Source organism: Cardiocondyla obscurior, linkage group LG04, assembly GCF_019399895.1.
Source record: "Cardiocondyla obscurior isolate alpha-2009 linkage group LG04, Cobs3.1, whole genome shotgun sequence".
NCBI lineage: Eukaryota > Metazoa > Arthropoda > Insecta > Hymenoptera > Formicidae > Cardiocondyla > Cardiocondyla obscurior.
In genome coordinates, this window is record NC_091867.1 from 1,366,212 (window position 1) to 1,387,682 (window position 21,471).

The 21,471-nt window shown below is 43.3% G+C and overlaps 1 protein-coding gene across 7 annotated transcripts in view; it reads left to right on the plus strand.

Moving 5' to 3' along the window:
- Positions 1 to 21,471, plus strand: part of Rhogef3 (Rho guanine nucleotide exchange factor 3) — a 79,804-nt gene that overhangs the window by 42,448 nt on the left and 15,885 nt on the right. For 6 of the 7 annotated variants that reach the window (XM_070655483.1, XM_070655489.1, XM_070655488.1 and 3 more), the window contains 3 exons: positions 6 to 599; positions 932 to 1,364; positions 21,234 to 21,336. In XM_070655483.1, coding sequence (XP_070511584.1) covers positions 6 to 599; positions 932 to 1,364; positions 21,234 to 21,336 — 1,130 coding nt within the window. The remainder of the gene's footprint in view (positions 1 to 5; positions 600 to 931; positions 1,365 to 21,233; positions 21,337 to 21,471) is intronic. The other variant, XM_070655485.1, reaches the window with a different exon arrangement.

Here is a 21,471-nt window from a genome sequence, read left to right on the forward strand (position 1 = left end):
TTCAGGAAAAGCTCAATCCGCCGACGACACCATAAGCGAGAGCCTTTTCCGTGAGCCCGAGATGGTAACAGAATATTTGTATGGCACGCGTAGTCGCGTGGTACCGAGAAGTGCGTTGACAAATCGCTACGAAAGTCAAGAGCAGAGACGCGGCAATTCCAACTACATTGTATCCAAGCAACAGCAGCAGCCGCCGAAAGTGTCGACGAACGCTTCGAAATCTCAGCAACAACAGTCGCAACAACAGCAGCAATCGAGGCAGTCGCGAACGCTTCAGAGAGGCGCAACAACACCGAATACGAGCACGCCATCCGCCACCCAACATTTTTGCATTAGTTCGGATACGAAGCTACGCTGCACCAACAACACGTGCGACTTTTGGCCCCATTGCTCGCAAAAGGACTTGTACTCGCCAAATCAAGCGCCGCAGCCGGTTTTTATGAAGCTATCGCAGAGCTACCCTGCGCATCAGCGGCTCTCCACCGACGGCGGCAGTCACCGGGGAAGTGCCAGTTCCTCTCCGGCCTCTCTGGAACGAATGGACGATCGAGAACTTCGCGAGAGAGATAACGTGAGAAAGAGCAGAAGCAACCAGCAGGGTAAGTACAAGGACAATCCCAAGAGCGTGCTTAAACAGGTTAATAGGTCACCAAAGGGAATCAACGGAAACGGTTCGTAACACGTTTAGTTTAATTACGACAACTTTAAATTAAATTCTTTCGAGTATAGAAGCTACTCTTTTTCAATCAACAGATATTATTACATTACTAAAATATATAATTATTACTAAAATATATAACGTTATTTAAAATTAAAAAAAAAATTTTTTTAATTAAGAAAGTACTAAATTTAACATTTGATAAGCAGAATACTTTGTACTTTCGTGTTACATCGACATTAGCGTTTTATGTAAACATAGTAGTTTCTGCAGCAGAAAAGAGAGAGATGCATCATCGAGTATACAGGAAGCCCGACTTTCCGGGTTCCTTCGACGGTGTCGACAGTAAGGACAGAAGGGTGTCGCCCATCCAGGGGATGAATGTTATCAATAGATCACCTAGTGGCGGCCCGATCGCTTCCTCGTCGTCTTCCTCCAGCAGCGATATCTGGGACCCTACGTTAGATCGCGTGGTGACGAGAAGCCCGCGGAACGCAAAAAGCTCCGGCGCTTCCACGCCGACCGCAGACGCTGTGATCGGCTCGCTCAAGACATTGATAGAACCGCCAAAAGACGGCACGCTGTCCAGACCTGGTAGCGCGCCTACCCGGGGCGAGGACTCCCTCACCGGAGACGTCGTTCTGGATCCTCATCAGCGGTCTTTATCCCTGCCCAAGTCCTTCTTGGCGCACAACACGGCGGATGGGTGAGTCAAACTTTTTACACTACGTTATTCAGTTCGTTAAATCATGTGCGTACGTAACGCAACTATTTGTTTCTCCCTGCCGTTTACATCCTCGTTAAACAGGCGGTGTGACCGTGCCGCGCGATGTGCCAAACGCAATCGGTCGCTTGTGTTTAAGGATTTAGGAAATTCGAATAAAAGGGAGGGCGCGGGTGTACGGAGAGGGTGGCCCCTTTCAATTCGACTCGGTCGTGTTCCACAGGACTGGGCGGAATACCGAGAACGAGCTTGTTTCTGTTGAGCCGTTACTCCAACTAATTGATGCCCGCTGCAGAATCCACTGTAAAGCACGCGAACACCAGTGCAAACACAAAATGCAAACGGCCGACCGATGCATAATCTTTGCCGAGCGTTGCAGTATCTATCGCTTCAATTCCGATAACGTGTCGTGCAGCCAGCGGCCACGATTAATTGCGAACTCACTAGCCGCCTCTTATTCGTATGCGGCTGTTAGAGTCGTGGCATACAAAAGTTATAATTACTTAAACGGTAAAACTGAAGACGTAAGTAATGCGACCAATTACAGCCGAGAACGGGCTCCAAAAAGCCACTTTAAAACGTAAATTGCGATGAAAATTTCGTATGATTTACTGCTCCAGGTACTTTTGTGTGTCGCAACTCTTACCTCGAGCGACAGGCTCTCGTTTTTCGACAACGATCACGGAGTCGACTTCTTCTTTTTTTTTTTTTTACATTTTAACGTGTTAGAAATATATGAGGAAAGAGTAATATAAAATGTCCGAGTGATACTTATACGTTTGTACGTACGTTTAATATCTAAAGAATTCAAGAACACGCGGTTTTCCGTACTACTTTATACGAAAAGCCGTGCCATGCGCATAGCGAAAGTCGGCAGATGAAAACTTTTGCATTTCGTGAATGTTAGAAAGAAGGCAGGAAGTTACGTGCCGCGGATCTCTCGGAACTTAACGCTTACCGGATTAAATGTTGAGTTGAAAAACGTCGGAAACTCGGCGCGTATAACGTCGGAGTTTGGAAGTCTGATGGCAGGCGCGAAACGATCAACCGGACGAGGTTTAGCGAGAGAGATCGTTTGGTAGCGAGACGATCGACGCTTCATTTCTCGTTTCGTATTCGAATTTAATGCTGAAACATTCCCGGCTTCTGCCGAACTTTAAAATGCAATTTTCTACGTTATTAATATATTTTATCAGATACTGATATACACATATTGGAATAACGTTTCAATTTTTCTTCTTTTTCGCGGCATTACTTAACTATTCTATTGCATTTGTTGAAATGTCTATGTTAATTAATGCACTTACGCGCGGTATACGGGAGGTCGAGAGTTTTACGCCGTCGTCGATATTAAACGAGAAAGTTATCGCATCAAACGCAATCAACCGCCCCGAAACTACGACGCGAGAACGGAAAAGTGGAATTCTTGTTGAAAGTTCGCCGCCAGAAATTAAATGAACATAACGCGTCTCATTTTGGAATTTACTTATCGAACGTTAAATAAGGAAGTAGCAGAATTGACAAATACAGGTAAAATTTATTTTTTAATATCTTGTCCGTGATCATTTTACATTCGGAACTTACATCTTATCTATACCTTTATCATTTACTTTTTTTATATAAAATGCAACGAGCAGTGAAGCCCGATCATTAGAGTTTCCATTAAAATAAAGTTATAGAAAAATTATCGTTTAAAAAAAAAAAAAAAAAAAAATGAGAAAGAAAAAAAAGTTGGGAAAAAATTTCTTTTCGGAAAAGAAGAACAGGTGAAAATAGGACGAATGCAATTTCATTTTAGGAAGATTACTCGAAAGTTTCGTCGTCCCAGCGAACTTCTGTCCCGCGCGCGACGCGAGTGTCGAGACACGAGAAATAATAAATTGAGTTTCTCTAATCCCGCCGCGCGTGTCTGCCGCGAAATTTCTATCCGAAATTCGATTATCGGATCGTTCGCACTGCAGGAATCGCGTAAGAGAAACGAATCGTTCTCATCGATCATTCGTATATCAATCCCGACGTACCACTTTCACGATTTTCCAATCGTCAGGCTGTTCTCTCCGCGTTTACGTCAATTTTCAAATCGGCAAGAATCATGAGAGAACTCGCCTTCGAGGATGGTTCGACTTTGAAAGTTCAGCGTGGAATCGGTGCGGCGCTCTCGCGTGAATCTAGCGTTTACGGAACGATTCGTAAATCTCAAATCATTATCGGACCACACGGCTAATCGACTGCCGTCGGCTCCCCGGAGGGCTGCAATTAACTCGATTCGTTTAAGGTGTACACTTCCGGTCTCGATTTAACCCTTAAAAGCCCACTTCGAGCAAACTTTGATTAATTTAATCAGAGATCTGGTATTCAACAGGATCAAAGTTTCGTGTGAAACACTCTCTTGTTGGATCCTACATCGAGCCTAATTACAAATTAAATCAATTAACTTGTCATCAAAGTAAGTCTAAGAGAGCGGTGGCGGGGAGAGGAGGGAGAGGGACTCTTTCGACGAGAAGTTAGCCGGGGGAAGAAATCGGTTTTAAAGTTAGGCGCGCAATTCGATGCAAGTTTGATCGGCGGAAAGCGCCCGGGACGAGAAACCGGAGATTGTCCGCTTCGTGCGTGCCACCTTTCTTTCCTCCCTGTTCTTCCCTGTTCTCGAGAGAAGGAAAGGGAGGCAGACACGCCGGCAAGCAGGCGGGAACGAGCGGTCGGCGAACCGACTCGCGATCATTCCGAAGGTGCAACGCGCGGCGCATCGCAGGACGCTTGGTTGCCAGGGCGCTGCGATCGACGGGGCACCGGGGCAGTACGCCGAGTGCCGCCGTGCAGATAACATGTCGCAGTCACCGTCGCCGTCGCCGTCGCCGGTGGCTCTCGGTACGTGAAGTCACCCGCGCCCGCGCTAACCGTGCCGTTTCCGCTTCCGTTTGCGCGAGCGCCCCTCGGGAACCTAGCGACGGCCGCGGATCGATTGGAATTCGGAGTGTCGGCCGGCACGGATCTACGCTCGCACAGGTACATACAGCCAGGTGATCCGGCGCTCGCGCGAACGACGGATCACCCGGGAGAACGAATTATATCTCACTGTGAAAGCGTTGCGATTTCAAATGCCGGCCGCTACCTGTGGCAGAATACCATTTTTTTTTTTTTTTTTTTTTTTTCCCCTCTTTTTTTCTTGCTTCATGCGCGACGTTTTCTTGATTTGAAACGCGAACGAAATAATGGTGGAAATATTTACGCGAATTAATCTCCTTCGAAAGAGGCCGCGTCGCAACGTAGGTATTAGACTGGAAATTTTGCGAAACGGAGCGACTCGCAGATTAAACCGCGCGATGTGAAATAATAATTCGGAGCACGGCGAAGAGAAAGAGAGCAATTGCCCCGCTCAGCGCGTGCGCTATTTTTCTCATCCACCGACATTTCCGGCCTTCGCCGGCACCCACGCTGAAATTACAGCGCGCCCCACGTTCGTTAATTGCGCCGGATTTCAAACCCGGCGATTCGCGCGGCGTGAAAGAATAAGAGCAAACAGGGGGAGGGGAGGGGAGTCCGAGGGGGAGAAACCATCGGTTGAAGTAGAGTCCAAATTTATTTCTCAGCCCGACATTGTCGGCTCTGCTAACGATATCTTCATGGTCCGCAATTTCTGCGAAATGATTTTTCCCAACGGCCCACCCTTCGCCCACTCAACGCCCACCCTTCGCCAACCCTTCGCCCACACTACGCCCACCCTTTTACCACTGCCAAGCTCACGTCGCGACCGATAAATAATGAGAGAGTTTAAAAAACCACCAAGAGAGATTGTTCCCTCTTCAATTCGCGTCTCGTGCGGACGCGCACGCGCCGCAACACGTCGACCCTAAATGTAGTCGAAAATCGAAAATACTCATCCTGTACAAGCTATCGAATGGAGCGGGTGATTATTTATGTATATTTATATTCATGTCTTTAACAGCCGAACATATAAATATTGAACAAAAAAAAGAAAAAAATTACGCGGCGAAATATTTCGTATGAACTCACCTCGATAATTAATTTGTAGCGTAACGAATGGTCCAACGTGTAAAACAAACGCAGTCCCACCGGAAGTGGCACTCGCCGGTGCAACGATAACTCTCGCGTAAGCACGGCAATAAAATTATATAAAACCGCCGCGATTAATCAACCCCTCCGGGAGAAACTCACGACGGGGAATTCACGCCGGAAACCTGCTCACCTTCGTCGATCCGCGAATCACCGCCGATCGCTTCCGCTCACGTGCGAGTTCGGCGATCCCTCCTTTCCCCTCCGGAGAGGGGAAAGAAAAAGGGGACAGGTGCGAGTCCGTCGGTTACTACGCGAGATAAATTGCGAAGACAACCGCGGAATCTGGGTTCACACGACACCGCGCGGTATTCCTCGTTTATCACGCGGAATGAATTATTGGCTTAATTAAGCGAAACACGGCCAGAAAGTCTACCTCCGACGTCGCCTAACTTTCTTCCCCCTCTCTCTGTTTCTCTCTTTCTCTTTGTGTGTACGATTAATAAATTAGGTAAAGCACTCTTGCTGCGGGAAAATACTTGAGTGATCTAGCCACCGTATTGCCGCCGACACAATTCTTCCAAAATCACCCGTTTCGAAAGAAAATGATAACTTCGCATAAATTTTTTATATTTAAAAAAAATATATTTTATATACAAAAATATATTTTATATACATATTTTATATTTTATATATTTTATATGCAGGGTATATATAAAGAATAGTACAAAGCGGAGAGATCGTTAACTTTAATTAGCGTCCTGCTTTTATATGCAGCCGATGTGCAAAAAATATTAGAAAATACAGCGTTCAAGTAATAGCTTCATTAAAATTCAGTTGAGCAAAGTAATAATCGCCATCGGGACGACTGCTGGAAATTCCAAAGATTATTCGGTTGTTAGCTCCTCTTTGAATCGAATTCTCTTAATTTAATTATCTTCAATTATCCGAGATGTCACGGGCCGATCGACGCTGGCTTTGCCCGCTCGCGAAACGTCTCGTTCGTTACAATAATCGCGAGAATTTCACTAACCTCGGATATTTTATTCATTTCGCGGACTCTTTTTGCTCAGTGATTAGTTATTAGCCGACTCTTTATCTGGCGTTTTAGCATAATATTAAAATAAATAATATTTAATTGACACATTGACAGTGCTCCTCAGCGATTATCTTATCAGTGGACAAAGCGAGGAATCGCGTCGTAAGACAAACGAGACTTTCATTCGAAATATCGTAAAAATAAAAGAAAAAGTTGAGGTGAGGCCACGCGATGAAGCACCGTGCCGCATGAAACTCGCGCGGTATGTAAAACACGCGCTTGTCGGGTTTTCGCGGGTTTCCTTGGGTCCGATGAAACAAACGCGTGTATAAACACGGTGGACGAAACGGCCTTCGACGTGGACAGTGAAATGAGTGAGAAAAGTGCGGCGCCGTCGTCGAAGATCCGCGAAAGGGTGAGCGGAAGTATCTTTTGGAGACACAGCTGGCACTGTTCCGCCTATTTGCCGAGAGAATCCTCTCTCACGAAGCTCGCCGACCTGCAGTTGGTTCGCAGTTGGGAGAACATGGCGCGGTCTAAAACCGACAAGTAAGAACATTTATATAACTCGCCTCATCAGTGGAGAATACAAATGACGCCCACAATGAACTCCTTGTAATTAGTCGCGGGCAAGAGTATTTAGTTTAGCTTAACCAAGTCTTAAAATGCGAACTTCTTGCGAGAAAGGAGCCTCCTACCTTTTCCTTGTTTTTCTTTGCCCGTTTATTGCGCTTTAAAAGAAGTGCTAATTTCTTTTTTCTTTTAATATATCGTAAGTTATAAGATTTTTTCTTTGAACAACGTTTATCATAATTTAAAGCTTGTGTTATACATATAATATTTCTGAAAGATTTAATAGAAATCGAGTAAAAGAGTCTTAAGATTTTTTTTGCTGCGGCTGCAAAAAAAAAAATTTTATGCGCAGTAACGTGCATAAATATATTGGAGCTTTCCTTCTTACATGGTGCTCCAGTCCTCTCGTATCTGTTCCATCGAAAATACCTCTGTTCGATCCAATTTTAAATTTAACACTCGCCAATCAATACTACTCATATCGAGTCGTTTTTTCTCTTTCTGATGTATCATATATTTCCTTCACGTTGTCAGTAGATATCCTTTGCTTTCGCGGTACATTCTGACAGTCGGCGCACTTCTACTTTAATATTTCAATATGAAATCTAAGAAATATTATCCAGCACAGTCTAGAATTTTTAGAGTTTGTTTTAATAATAAAAAGTCACATTCTCCTTAGACAGGCGGTTCTCCTCAGGGAATATTTCGAACGGATCCATTATTTATTTGATGACCTACCTTTACTTGATATTCGATTAATTTTAATGAAACAATTTTACTTAGATTTGTTCCTTTTTTTTATTTTTATTTTATTTGATTTTATTTTCAAGAAAAATGTTGAGAGGGAGAAAGGGAGGTTTATTTCTCGCAACTGTTTGTTTAATATTTAATTTGCATATTTAATTATCCAATATATATCGATACTCCCAAGCAAATTTCTGTTCAAGCAATTAATACACGTTTGCACCGAGTATGTGCTTATCGAGAGGAACTCTCGAAATGCGGCCAAAGTTCTACCACGGCACAACAGTAATAATCCAAAATTCTTGCGTCACGATGAGTGATCGGACCAACAAGAAAATGCAAATAGAACTTTAGCCTTCGCCTAAACAACCGCGCAATCGTCAGGCGGTTAAATATCTATTAATACGTACGTACACATTGAGGTACACGTGGCAGCGTGCACAAGTTCTACCACGGATAACTCTGGACATTGATTCAACGAAAGACAGACCCCATGCAGAAATCCCGCGGCTGCACACACGTGCAGTTAAAACCTGGTCGCGCTCGCGAATTGATAAATTTATGGCAACTTGACAGCGAGCTACGAACACGCGTTGTTTTCGCAAACGCTTACGCCGCGTTACGTACGATCGATGTTGTAAATTCTATCATCATTTATTGTCGCATTTATCTTGGCTAATTATTTTTTTTTTTAATTACGCCAAATTTTTTTTTAGAATAAGTGATGGCAAATAGACTTTTTTTTTTTTTTACCAAATTTTTGAGAGATATTAATTTCAGAAAAATTTTAAGATAAGCATGGACCCGGTTCCGGAGATATAAAGAGATAAAAGGTATTTTTCATAATCCATGACTTTCATCTCTGTATCTCTGAAACCGTGGGTATTATAAGCTTGTCTTAAAATTTTACTGGGATTAATGTTTCATCTAATACCAAATAATACCTAGTATTATTTGGCATAAAAAAAAAAAAAAATAAAGTTTGAAATTTGAGGTTCAAAAAATGGGCTAAATTTGCCATCGTTTTTTACAGAATTCCAAGCTATCTTTATAAATGCAAGCGCGCACGTTCGAATGATAGAACCAATTATTGAATTTCGATGTAATGTCCCGGCAAGTGTACCGAACAGTCGAATTCGGTCGTCTTCTCGCCGCTTCGAAACGCCTGTCGCGATCTCTTCCCAAGCACATGCACTCGTGGCCCGTGGGATCTCTGTGTCCGAGGTCCGAGGCAGGTTCTACCAGAACCAGTTTTTCTCAGAGCTGATCGCGCGCGGTTAGGTTTCTTCTTTCTCTACCTTACGTCGCGACGTGGACAACGGGCAGACACGAACGGCCTCCTCCCAAGTGCCGTATTTCGTTCATATCGCATCGCGCATTTCCGATCCGGATCAGACACCGGGATATCTTTTTTTTTTTTTTTTTCTTTTTTTTCCCTTCTCCTTTGCATCGCTCTCTCGCGATATCGTGTCGCAAATTATTCACAAAGCCGCAAACTTGATACAGTTTAACACTTGAGAATTCGTTAAGTTTTCTTATTTTTCGAGCTTTACCCTGATATTAGATATCAGTCGAAAAGGTACAAACGAGATTGAAGATAGTCATAGAGAAATTTATTCGCGTTACCATTGGAAAATTACATTGTCTGCGATTCCCAGCACGTAATTCTCTCTCATTGCACGTTATATTGAATAATACATTCGGCGTATTATTCTTATTAACAAATGCAAATTGATTTATCAGCGTGCAGAATCGCTGAATTTTCAACAAAAATTCGTCGTGGAAGTTTTCACAAACGATCGTGATTCGTAACGCGTTTCTGGAGGCGCATTCGAAGGAGAACGGCGGATGAGACGCAGGTCTTGTTACCTCCGTATATTAATTCTACACTCGTGTGTGCGTACGAGAGACCCGAAGTTTCACCTTCGCGCGAACACGAAACACGAAACTGGCGGGACCAACCACATCCTCCCCACGATGGTCGGCGACCGTCCGCTATCGCTTGCCGTTGTCACGCGCGACGTACGCACAGCTAACTATTGGCCGCAGACAGGTACATCCGGCCGTGTAAATTCTGATGCAACGCGACAGAACACGAGACATATCGCAAAAAGATTGCAATAAAGACACTAGACAATTTAGAATTTTAATATATCAATCGAGCAGATACCTACGAAGAAATAATGGAAACGGACGGCCAGCCGCTCCCTTTCGCTTCCGGTAATTATTGGTAATTGTTATTTGAATGTAGATAAGGGGGTAAACAGAGGGACGACGAAGTTAGCTCGAGGAGGAACCGACTGGCCGAGTTGTGTGCGCGCATAATTTATAGCATAATAGAACATATCCGTAATCAGGAGCTCTCCCACAGTTTCACGAAAACCCTCGAAATTTGGGTGGTCCTCGTTACTTCTCCTCACTTCTTCCTTCTTCTCGGTAGAGCTTAGGTACCAACTTTCGATAGATCGGCCGCTTGTTAAATGGCTTTGTCACCTCCCCTCGGCGTCGGCCTTTCGTCGCAACGGAAGACTTTACGAATTTCCGCGCACCCTCCCGTGAGAGAGAGAGAGAGAGCTTCGACACGCGGGAGGAAATTACCGTCGCGCAAGTTTCCGCGAAACTTAATAAAGATTTATGACGAGAATTTAATAAGCACCTTGTCGCCGCCGCCCCCGAGTCGCCGGCACGACTACGTATTCGTGGTGCGCATATATTTGCGCGGGCAATTTACAACGACGTGTAAAGATGTGCAATCCCAAGTGCGCACCTTACGCTAATCTGCACTTGTGTGTCACGGCATATCGCCGACAAGTACTTGCAACGTGACGAAAGACTGATGCAGCGGCGAAGAAACTATTGTCGCGATCACGTCAATCTGTTCCACTTGTTTGAACACGGCCGTTGCGGGCAATCTATTTTTAATAACACTTCTGCCGGAATTCTTGACTATTCAACGGTTTTTTCTTTTTTTTCTCCCGTTTTTTTTACTAAAAACTCTGAAATTTTGTGCTTTTTGCAATTATGGTTATCGAACGGCAATATACTGTCAATTATATGTAACACTCTGGAATTTAGTGTAAATAACAAATCAAGAAAAGTATGACTTTTAAGGGAAATTAAGGAAAATTCGTGAGTTGTGATAACGAACCCGTTCGTTTATAGACGGACATAAAAATTTTGTTGATTGATTCACTAACGAAGCGCGCTAGTAATGAAAGCTCGGCCGAGTTCATCATTCCGTCCGGAGTTTTTCATCCGTGCAGATTTGTAGGATCACCGTCGTGGATTCGGCCGTTTGCGTATCGGTCACTCGCAACGTTTCTTTCTCTCTTTTTTTTTTCTCTCTCTCTCTCTCTCTTTTTCCACTACCCCTCGTTTAACAATTAACGCCGCGCTGACAAATTCGGTTACTGCGTTCCCGTTGGATCCGGAACAAAATATGCGTTTCGAATAAAGCGTTCAAAGAACGCACGTCGATTCTCTTCGTTTACGCGCGTCAAACAAGTACCAGAGAGGTAGATTGATAGAAATTCAAAATTGACTTGGTCAGTGGAAAAATACATACCCGCAATATCCGAGTCCTTTTTTTTTTATCTTGACTTTATGTGTCTGGCCCTTAGTAAAATAGAAATAAGTATCGATCAAAGAATACAATTCAACTTTATAAACCGTAAATCATTCTCCAGAAAAGAGGTACTTTGCTTCAATTTCGTTGAATGACTTCCCTCATCTTTCTTTCTCTTTCTCTCTCATCTAAGAATCCATTTTTATACGCGACTCGCAACTCGATTCATTCTTCTCGTGTACCAGTCACACTGATTTCGCGCGAAATGGGAGAGCGCGGCGTGGCTCGAAATGCCAGACAACGCCGGCGACATTTTCACAATGATAGGACTTAAGATCACGACTTTTTTTTTTGCGCCAAAGACGCCGAGGACGATGTCGAGCATTGTGAGGGCTAACAATTCCACCAGGTAATATTACCTGCGCCGCGTCTTTCTTAGCGGTCTCATTTAAGTCACGCGAGCTGGGAAGAGCGCGCCGAACTATTCCGCAATCACGCCGCACAATTATATCCGGTGCTCGCAATCGTCAATCGACGAGGTGCCTTTCTGTCTGGGAAGGGCGAGGAAAGGGTGCGCCTCCGAGGAGTGCTCTATTTCGTGAATGCCAGCGAAAGGAAAAGTAAAGATCATTTCGCGGATGTTTGAATTTATCACACCCTGCTGTCGATATTTCCAATATTTGTTAAATGCGTTTAAAATTAGCAATTTTTTTATATTTCTGGTTACATTGTTAGTCGGAAACATTCGCAGATATAATCTGTTAATCATACTCTCGTCTAACTAGGTGATACTTTTAGACCATTGTCAGCATTCTCTGGGCATTTATCAGAGCGTGCAAGTGTTTTGGACATAAATACAGCAGGAAAATACTCGCGTAACGCTCTTCGCGCGGACAACCCAGTTATTCTCGTATAGAGATATGGGCTTATTCCGTCACTTCGGGCAACTAATGTCATCGCTTTCGCGAAATTGTCCTGCATTGTTCAAACGGCAGAATTTAATTCCTGCCGTTGCTCTCGTACGACTGGACGAGCCGAACAGTTCCTAGGAAATGGAATGATTGTTGCAATGCGATCTTGCCGCACTCGACTGCAATACGAACGATGCGTTGACGTGCGTCGGTTGAAGAACCGAGCCCCCGTCCAGTGAATGGCTCTCGTTAACCACCTGGCGTTACGAAATATTAACTATCCTCTTCGGCGGCGCGGCTCTCGGTTTACGAATTATCATACACGGCTCGTACGCCTATCCTATCTATAACTGTACACTCATTCCGTCGGCTGTCTCGTGCACGTGCCAAGGCAAATCCGAGAAAATAGACATTCCTCGTTTTTATCACGTCAAATAACAACTCTGCGGGTCTCACTCCTCGCATCTCGAGAACTAATAAACAGGAAATTGATCGGATGTTGTACGAGAATCATGCCGCAGCATCGTTTTCAATCAAGCTCACTTACGAAAAATCATCGCGCTAATAACTACCCGGTCACGTTCGCGAAGTAAGATCCGTCGCATGTTAAAAAATTCTTTAACTGGAATTTTGAAAGAGGTTTTTTTTTATTTTTTTTTTATTAAATTCAACGTAATTTATTAATCTTCCGCGTTTGATCACTTTGCGAGAAATTTAAACAGTGTACGACAAACAGCGTACATTTAAAATAATTTAAAGTATACTTATCCCGTATTCTGTTTTGCATCGCTCGTTTCATTGTCCGATTTAACTCTTGTTTCTTGACAAGGTTGCCGACCCTCCTTGACCGTTATGGCGGCCGTTCGGTATCGATTTCTGTTGCTGCTCCACTTACCGTGTGAATTATGTAAGTTGTCGTAGGCTGTGGATCGATTACGTCATTAAGCGCCGCAAATATATTTTCATTTATAACTTCCGCTCCCGAGAATCGCGAGCTTTCGTTACACGGAACTTTTATGACACTTTTACTTTTTGTCGACTCGTCTGATAAACGCCGCGTATCGTTCCTGCATAGACGTACAAAACGCTCGAAAAGGCTTTTTTAACACTTATTCGCAACAGAGTTTATAACCTTCTAATATAATAAAAGAAAAGATAAAAAAAAAGTGCACGAATAAAAGGAGGTCATGCTTTTAACAACGATAAACGTTACGCGAGGAGTTAAAAATAGATGGCCGACCTTCTATCCTCGGCACACTGTAGTTGATTTTTTAATGCCAATGCTAATTCCGAGCTGAAGCTCAACAACTACGAAAGGAAATCGATAAGGGAATAAATGTTTTAATAGGATTATTTTACCTTTGCTTGAAATATTGATATTTATTAATTTGTTGTAAGCACGCTATTTAGCGTTTACACTTCGGCGATACAATTTAACAAAGATGCGCTTTGAAAGTGCGCTTACGTACGTTCTAATCCATTTACCGAGCGCTGGGCGGAACCCTTTCGCGCAGCAGGCAGATGGTCGTCGTCGTCGTTGAGAGATCGGACAAGTTCAAGGAACGAGGATCGATCCAGGGCGCCGTCTTGCGAAATAATAATGGGAGGTAGGCGAAAGAAAGAGGTTTTTAAGGACGAAGGGATCGACAGGAATAGTCGAATACTCGACCGGCAGATGTGCTTTTCCTGCGGCCACGCGACAGCTGCCGGACATGTTCGGTGATCTTGTTTCAATGTATCGCGAAGACTCGAAACTACAAAAAGGATAGAAAACTGAGATGGAGAACTTATGGGAACACATGCATATTTCATCACGTCCTTACTTCAACTCTTTATTACTCTTCCAAGCACAGCCACATTAAAAACTGCCGTCGCTACCTTTAGGAAATTTACTTGTGAAACGTTATCCATTTCCTTAATTTTCAATGGACGAAGGAGCCCGATTTTTTTTTTTCTTTACGCGACCTCCAGATGCATCGACGAAACCGGTCCAAATGGACTGCATTTAGTTGCATAGCAGCTGTCAATGTTTTGTAGTATGGAAACAGAGAATCGCCATGCAGGAAGAGGGCTGTACCAGCACGCAAGAGGGAAGTCAATCATACGTCCTTCCTGTCCTCGTCGAATTTCTCAATATTGCTAACGCCAGGCTAATTGCGTCAATTACAGCTTCTGGTGTTTCTCAAGATAACATAAAATACGGCAACGATTCATATCTGTGCCAAAAATAAATCGAAAAAAATCCAAAGAATCTCGAAGAAAGCTTACGATCAATCGTAAAGTAAAAGAAAAATTAAAAGAAATAAATAAAAAGTAAAAGAAAAATAAAATAAATGAAGAAAGAATCTCACTAGCTGTCACTGTACTTTACCACGCTCGAGCAGCAGGTAACATCCACCTACTCTACTAGAATCTACGAGCACGCGACGTGCGCAGCATCGCCGACGAATAATAGACGTTTACCTCTGACACCCTCTGTCTCTTAGGGAGCGTCATCCCCGCCGGATACGGCCGCGACGATAACCGGTCCAGATGCGCCATACGCTCGATCGCAGCTGCCGGCCAGATATATTGCAGATATGCAGATGCATGTCGCTCGCACCCGAAAGCGCGTGGAAACTTTCGCCGGCCGATCGATTTCATAATTATCAGCCCTTATTAGCGGCAACGGGCTCCGTTATTAGGGCTCGTCACGCGCTAATTATGTATACGTTCGCAATAATAAAATAATATCCGCGTGCATAAAAAAAAAAAAAAAAACGGTGGGAACTCCCGCTGCAGAAATTAAATTAAGGTAATCATGACGATGATGCAAGGCAAATAATAAGATTACGGAAGAGGAAGACCGCGATGACAAAGATTGCACGAATTTATTATACATATTTACAACAAAAAATACATGTGTAATAAATAAAACGTAATTGATATACTTTTGATTTTAGAGCGATAATGTTTGCACATAAAATAGTTGGAGGCGTGAAATACAATAGCTGGTTCGAATTGTTTTTTATATAATGCCGTCGATATCTTTTTTTTTATTTTTTCTTACACGTTGAAATACTCAACGTAATCTGTATACGAATTGGACAAACTACTTTACCGCAGATGATTAATGAATTCCGTTTTGAGCGGGATAGATGAAGATATTCTCATCAGCGAGTCGTTCCTTGCGGGATGTGTTCGGAATTGACAAGAGATAAGTCGGATCAGAATTCATTGACGTCGCGACAGGTTTCCGGCAACGTGGCGCGTGCCACGACCGGATACGTACTTGTTTGCATTCAGCGAAAAGTGCCGTGTCGTTCTGATAAATTGTAGACGAGCTCACGTCTCTCGTATTTAAACTGACGTTTCATGTTTCCTTCCACCAGGACGGCCTGCTAATAAGAATCCCTTTGTCATGCACTCGCCATTATTCCATTCATGATTTGTCCATTGTATGGCGTTTACATTATTCTCCCATTGAAATTTCGATAGGGTTTTCCATTGCCGTGCGAGCTTGTTTCTGCCTGAAAGGGATTGTAAATTTATTCCTACGTGCATATTACGTAAATTTCAAGTATCTCGATATTAATATATGAATATCTGTAACAAAAAAAAAAAAAAAAAGAAAAAAGGTATAAAGAAACGTCTGACTTCTTTAATGGTTTATGCTGCATAGAAATCTTTCATAATATCTTTTGAAATTCAGATTAATTCTAATTATTGTAGCTGATCGGATCGAGGGAACTAAATTTTATCTAAGAAAAAGGAATACAGGTACCGAGAAAGCGCGTTAACTCTTGAAAGCTATTAGTTTTAAAACTGTCATCTTATCAGGAATACGTGATATCGTGTGAACGCGACCCTAGGAAGAAGCCACCTTGCTTTATGCCCGCTGTTCCTAGCAGTGACACTGGAATTTGCTCGGTCATTCACTTCTCTTCTTTCTCTTTCCGACGTTCTTTTTATTATTCGCTCCCTCTCGCATTTCCACCTTCTTTCCGTCGTCTTCGTTTCTCATTCTCATGACAATGAACTCGTTCGAGTAACGCCGTCCACCTGCAGTCATCTATAAAATCCACGTTAGCTCACGCCGGAATGAAAGTTTCTTGTTCGACATTGAAATCGCGAGTTGAAAGTCTTCCTCCTTTTTTCTCGTCCGACGATATTAAAAAATCCTTGGATGAATGTAGCTGGCGAATACCGCCGCGGACGACAATATATTGCGACGTTACAATGGAACTTGGTAACGTTAGTTTGTTATCCGAGATACTCGTGGAACAAAATATAAAAATATGAGACACAACGCGACGGGAACGTCTTTCGATCGGATAAAAAGAATTCGAGGATATTCGCGGGAAACGTTTCGTAAGAGATAATGGTAGTAGATACGAGCATGAAATGTTATACCCCTATCTTTTGCGCAACGGTAATGTGTCGTGCTCGCATAATTGCAACTGCATACGTGTTACGGTGCGCGTTCCCTCTGTCGCAAACAGAGTATCGCGGTGACATGTCGCTTTAATGCAGATCCAGTTCCGCGATGCTCAAACCAATGTATTTCACGAAACGTGCATGACCCGAAATGTCACTTAGCGACTCTGCAATTTCTTGCGAAAACGGCCCGTTATCGATTTCACAAAAATATACATACATATATGAGAAACAGCGGATCGATTCCAATTTGTTAGAGAGCGAGTCACGTTATGAAAACCAACCGTTGTTTATTCAGAATTTATTTCTTTTTATTCTTTTTATTATTCCATATGTATATCTCCTTTTAATCCGGCTTAAGGAATGTTCGGACACGAGTGAGATTTAATTTAAAATATTCACCAAATATTTGCTACCGGTATTGTATAATTATTAAAAAATAAATTTGACGTTACTTTGCGAAATTAAAAATTATATCAGAGCAGAAGACCCGTTTGTCTCCTAGTTTAATGTGATCGTAACACTCGTAGGTAATTTCTGGCGGTGCGATTTTCCTGTTAAAATCGTATTTTACGCGTGCAACATCCCCCTGCCTCTTATTTTACTAGAGGATAAACCAACTTCCGGGTGAGCGTGATCCAGTTCAGTTATCCCGCGGTATTAATCCGCTCAGCGAAGATTTTATTCGGTGAAATCGTGACGAAGTTTTCGGGAGCCGCGAAAGTTAGTTCCTGGGAAGCTAGACACATGAGATACGCCACACTCGACGGATACACCTGCAACTCGCAAAGCCTCTCTGATTTTCCCGAGAAGCCGGCTTAACTGTATCTCACTTTACTCCGACATAAAAATTATCTTAGGATTTCCTGTTCGCAAGTCAGCCACCGCAAGGTACTCGACAATCCTCGTGGAAGCGCGTACGCAATTGTACTCAACGGTATTGAAAAATGCGATAAAGAATCCCAAGAAAGGTACATCGTGCCAAACGAAGTTATTTTAAATTAACAAAAGTGATCGATTTAAATTGCCGCGGAAAAGAAATTAACCGAAAAGATTATTATTCATTTGCATGGTACAATGTCGATTTCAGCCACGGCGGTTTCGTGAAATCGTCTTGCATAAAGCGAAGGGATGCATTACGCGAATTATTATGGGCGTCATGAGCGTTATCGTTCGTCGTACGATAGAACGATCATTCCTTGAATATGCACGGTTCATATCAGTTCAAGGCGTCTGTTGAAAGAAAAAAAAAAAAAAAAAATCGCGCGTTTATCCGTGAATCTACGTGCTGCGGGACGCGGAATACCGACCTCTTAAGCGGCCGAGCGCGCCGAGAGCGAGAAAAGGCTCACAGGTATATTCATGAGATGTGACCGGAGCCGAGAGGAAGCAGTGCGTTATGAAACCGGTAAGATTTTACGACCGGTTATTACCCATCAGCGAGCAACGCCCACGCGCAACGGCTCGGCGGAAAGATATTTCGGCGCCGTAGGCAAAATAACGAATCGGCATCTCCATATTAAGAATATGATAGAAACGCAGGTTGAGAGAGTGAGTCTATCTCCTTCTTTTCATAAGAAGCAACATATATATACGGAATTATTTGTATAAAAACGTGGGAGCGATATTTCAAGCTCGGTTTAACAAAAAAACTCTATGGTACTTTCAGTAATGAAAGCTCATCCTCAGAAGCGCACAAAAGTTTCATACGGTTTTTTTTTTTTTTTAATCTTGGACGTATCACTTGAGATATTTCATGTCGCAAATTCGTACGTTTCCACCACGGTGGAAGGATCCGGTTCGCTCGATCGCGAGCACGTATCACACGTATCGTTTAGATATCCGCTTACGTATACCGAGCACGACGTGCCAATATTCCTTGCTCGTACCACGCAGCCGGTGACGTACTTTCCACGTACCAGACGGTAAATATTAGATACCGCGCCGTCGATCACTTTTTTTATAATCATCCATCAAATTGTAACACGCACCTATTTCATAATGACACCACCGCGCCGTGCACTTGCCAGCGACAATGCTCTCGGATACGGGCACCTCAAAAAATGTCTCTCGACTCGCGATCTTGAAAAAAAAGAGGCGAAAAAATAAAGCAAATATAATAATTATTAGAATAAAGAAAAAGAAAAGTATCTTAGGTATTAATATGAACTTTGAAAATCATCAAACTTTGGTTCGATCGAATGCTCCACTCAACTTGCTTTTGTCAAGAACAAGCTTATGAATATTAGTGGAACACGGCCAAGTTGAACAGCCTTTACTTATCGTAATGTAAGTCATTTATGGTTCGAGAGCGATTTGACGTTGGCCTTACGTTATGATCGTACAGCTAATTATAAGCAAAGGTCGAAAGAGGCTTTCGCGAACGTCTCGCCTTGCTGCTGTCAGTCGAGACTAGAGAAGATTAACATGACAGCGAGCAGCGAAGTCAACATATCGAGAACCGATCTTTCGCAAAAAGACGAGAGGCGCACGTCGCTCATCCTCGACGGGGTTAAGTAAATCTCGTTCGCGGATGACAGTCAGCCGCTCCCATCGCACGCGCGAGAAAAGACGATTCCGCGCCGGTTTCGTTCGGCGCCATGCATAGAAAGTGGAATAAATCGATCAAGCCTCAAGCCTAAGAACGCCGCGACTTTGTCTTCAATCGGCGTAGTCAACTCGCGGCCGTCATCGAGGTATACTTTCTTTTTATCTCGGCTTTTCTTTTCTTCTCTCCTCTTTTCTCTTCTCTTTCCTCTCCGCGTAACGCGAACAACATAAGTGCACTCGTTCACTCGCGCCTTGCCGCGACGCCGCGTTTATTATCGCCTTTCACCGTTTGGCGATCGCTATACCTGCGACGTCATACCTACCGTCGCGGGTTTCTAGCACGACAATATCGCTTAGGTATATTTGCGCGCGAATAATAACGCGCTGCTGTGAGAATAGACCGAACGATTTTAAACTTTGCTTCTTTTTTTTTTTTCTTTTTTTCTTGCCCTTTTCTAACAGCCGATATTCTTCGCAGACATCGACCAGTTTCCTTCTTTTTTTTTTTTTTCGGGATCCGCGATAAAAATTAATTATTCCGCTAATTTTGCAAACATAAATCAAAGTCGTTTTGAGGAAGCAACGGGCTCGACATCCGCGGATGCGGGAAGTGAGGCTCGAGAAAATCAGAAATTGCACGCGTTTTTTTTTTTTTCTTCCTGCTGCGCAACGCACGTGCGTTTCTGCGTGTGTACACACTGTTGGATTCAAGTAGAAAGTCAGACATACGTCACCACGCGCTACGTGTGATACGTAATCCGAGATCATTGTCTACCGCGGCACGATTAATCGCGCCGTCTTTGCGCGCAGAGGGGTTATCGACGAGAGACAAGCGTTGGTACAAATCGTACCTGGCGACCCTTCACCCCATAACTTACAACTTCGCACCCATTATCGCGTCAGGACGATAAGCCGCAGCGCTCCACCGTAATTTATTACGAAAATGTTTTCCTTGTTCGATCGCGACATCCGCGAACAATGCTGACTAAATACCCATCCATCGCATTTTTATTAACAGCGACACTTACTTTTCATTTCCGTAATGTTATTTTACAAAATTGTGATAGGTTAATCGCGCCGGCGATTTGCAATACGGTTTCATATACATACAGTTCTTAACGCAAAATAAAGAGCAAAAATACATTTTTTTTTTTATAGTAGTAACATTATAACAGAATATTTAATAATTTATTTTTAACTCAATTGTATTTGATTAACATCTCCGAAATACCTTAAAATCTTCACACTATTTTTTTCAGTTTGTGTACTTTTTTTTCATGAAAAAATGTCACATCTACCCCAATTGTTATGTACGACAGGAAATCGATTAATGGAAAAATCGGCGATTTTCCCGCGGCACACGATTCGTGCATTAAACGGTACATACCTCTGAATCGGCGCCGTTGTAACGCTGGGAAAAATTCGCGTTTGCCAAAAGGTATGCGGTACGCGCGAGTACCAGACGCGCGGATTACTTTGATGGCAATTTTATTACACAAAACCTGTATTCCGGTCTTGCACGTAAATACACGTGTACCGCGCTTGAACGCGACCTACTAAGATAACGAGATGCAACTCCGAGACGTATGTCGCCGTCTGTTCAGGTTCTGTTTCTCCCATTCTGTCTCACTCTCATGCTGCCGCGCTTCTCCAGACCCATTAATTAAGATTCAAGCGATGTACCGCGGCGCGTTTATTGATTAATTACCGGCATGGGGCATCGCGCTTATCGGACGCATTGCAATCCGACACTGATAATACGCGATAAGTCCGTGTTTAAATTAATTGAGATGATATTATTTACGTATTATTCACATAAGCGTTCGCGAGCGAATGAATAAGTCTTTGAGTCAGCCACTCGGGTATATATCGAGTGGCGATGAGTTAATTATGACGGAGATAAAAATCTACCGTACGGACGGCTCCGCGCGTCCCGAAGATTTCAATAATTATTAAGAAATATGAGCTTCTTGATGACGAGCAACATCGGCGGTCATTCGTAGCAGAGATAATTGAGTTCTCTTGTTCGTCTGTTGCAGTAGATCGACGTCGTGGCAGCGAGGACAGGATTCCCAGCGATCGAGCCCTAGTCCTAGCAGACTTCGCCGGACGCAGGACGCGGCATCTCACGTCTCCGTTTCGGTAAGCTGAGACGAGTCTCGTGAAAGAATCACGCAATTATATAATTATAAAATTACGCAATTACGTAATTACGTAATTATAATTTATATTAAGTAATTAAGGTTTAATAAGAGGCAAAAGTGATCGCTGAAACGC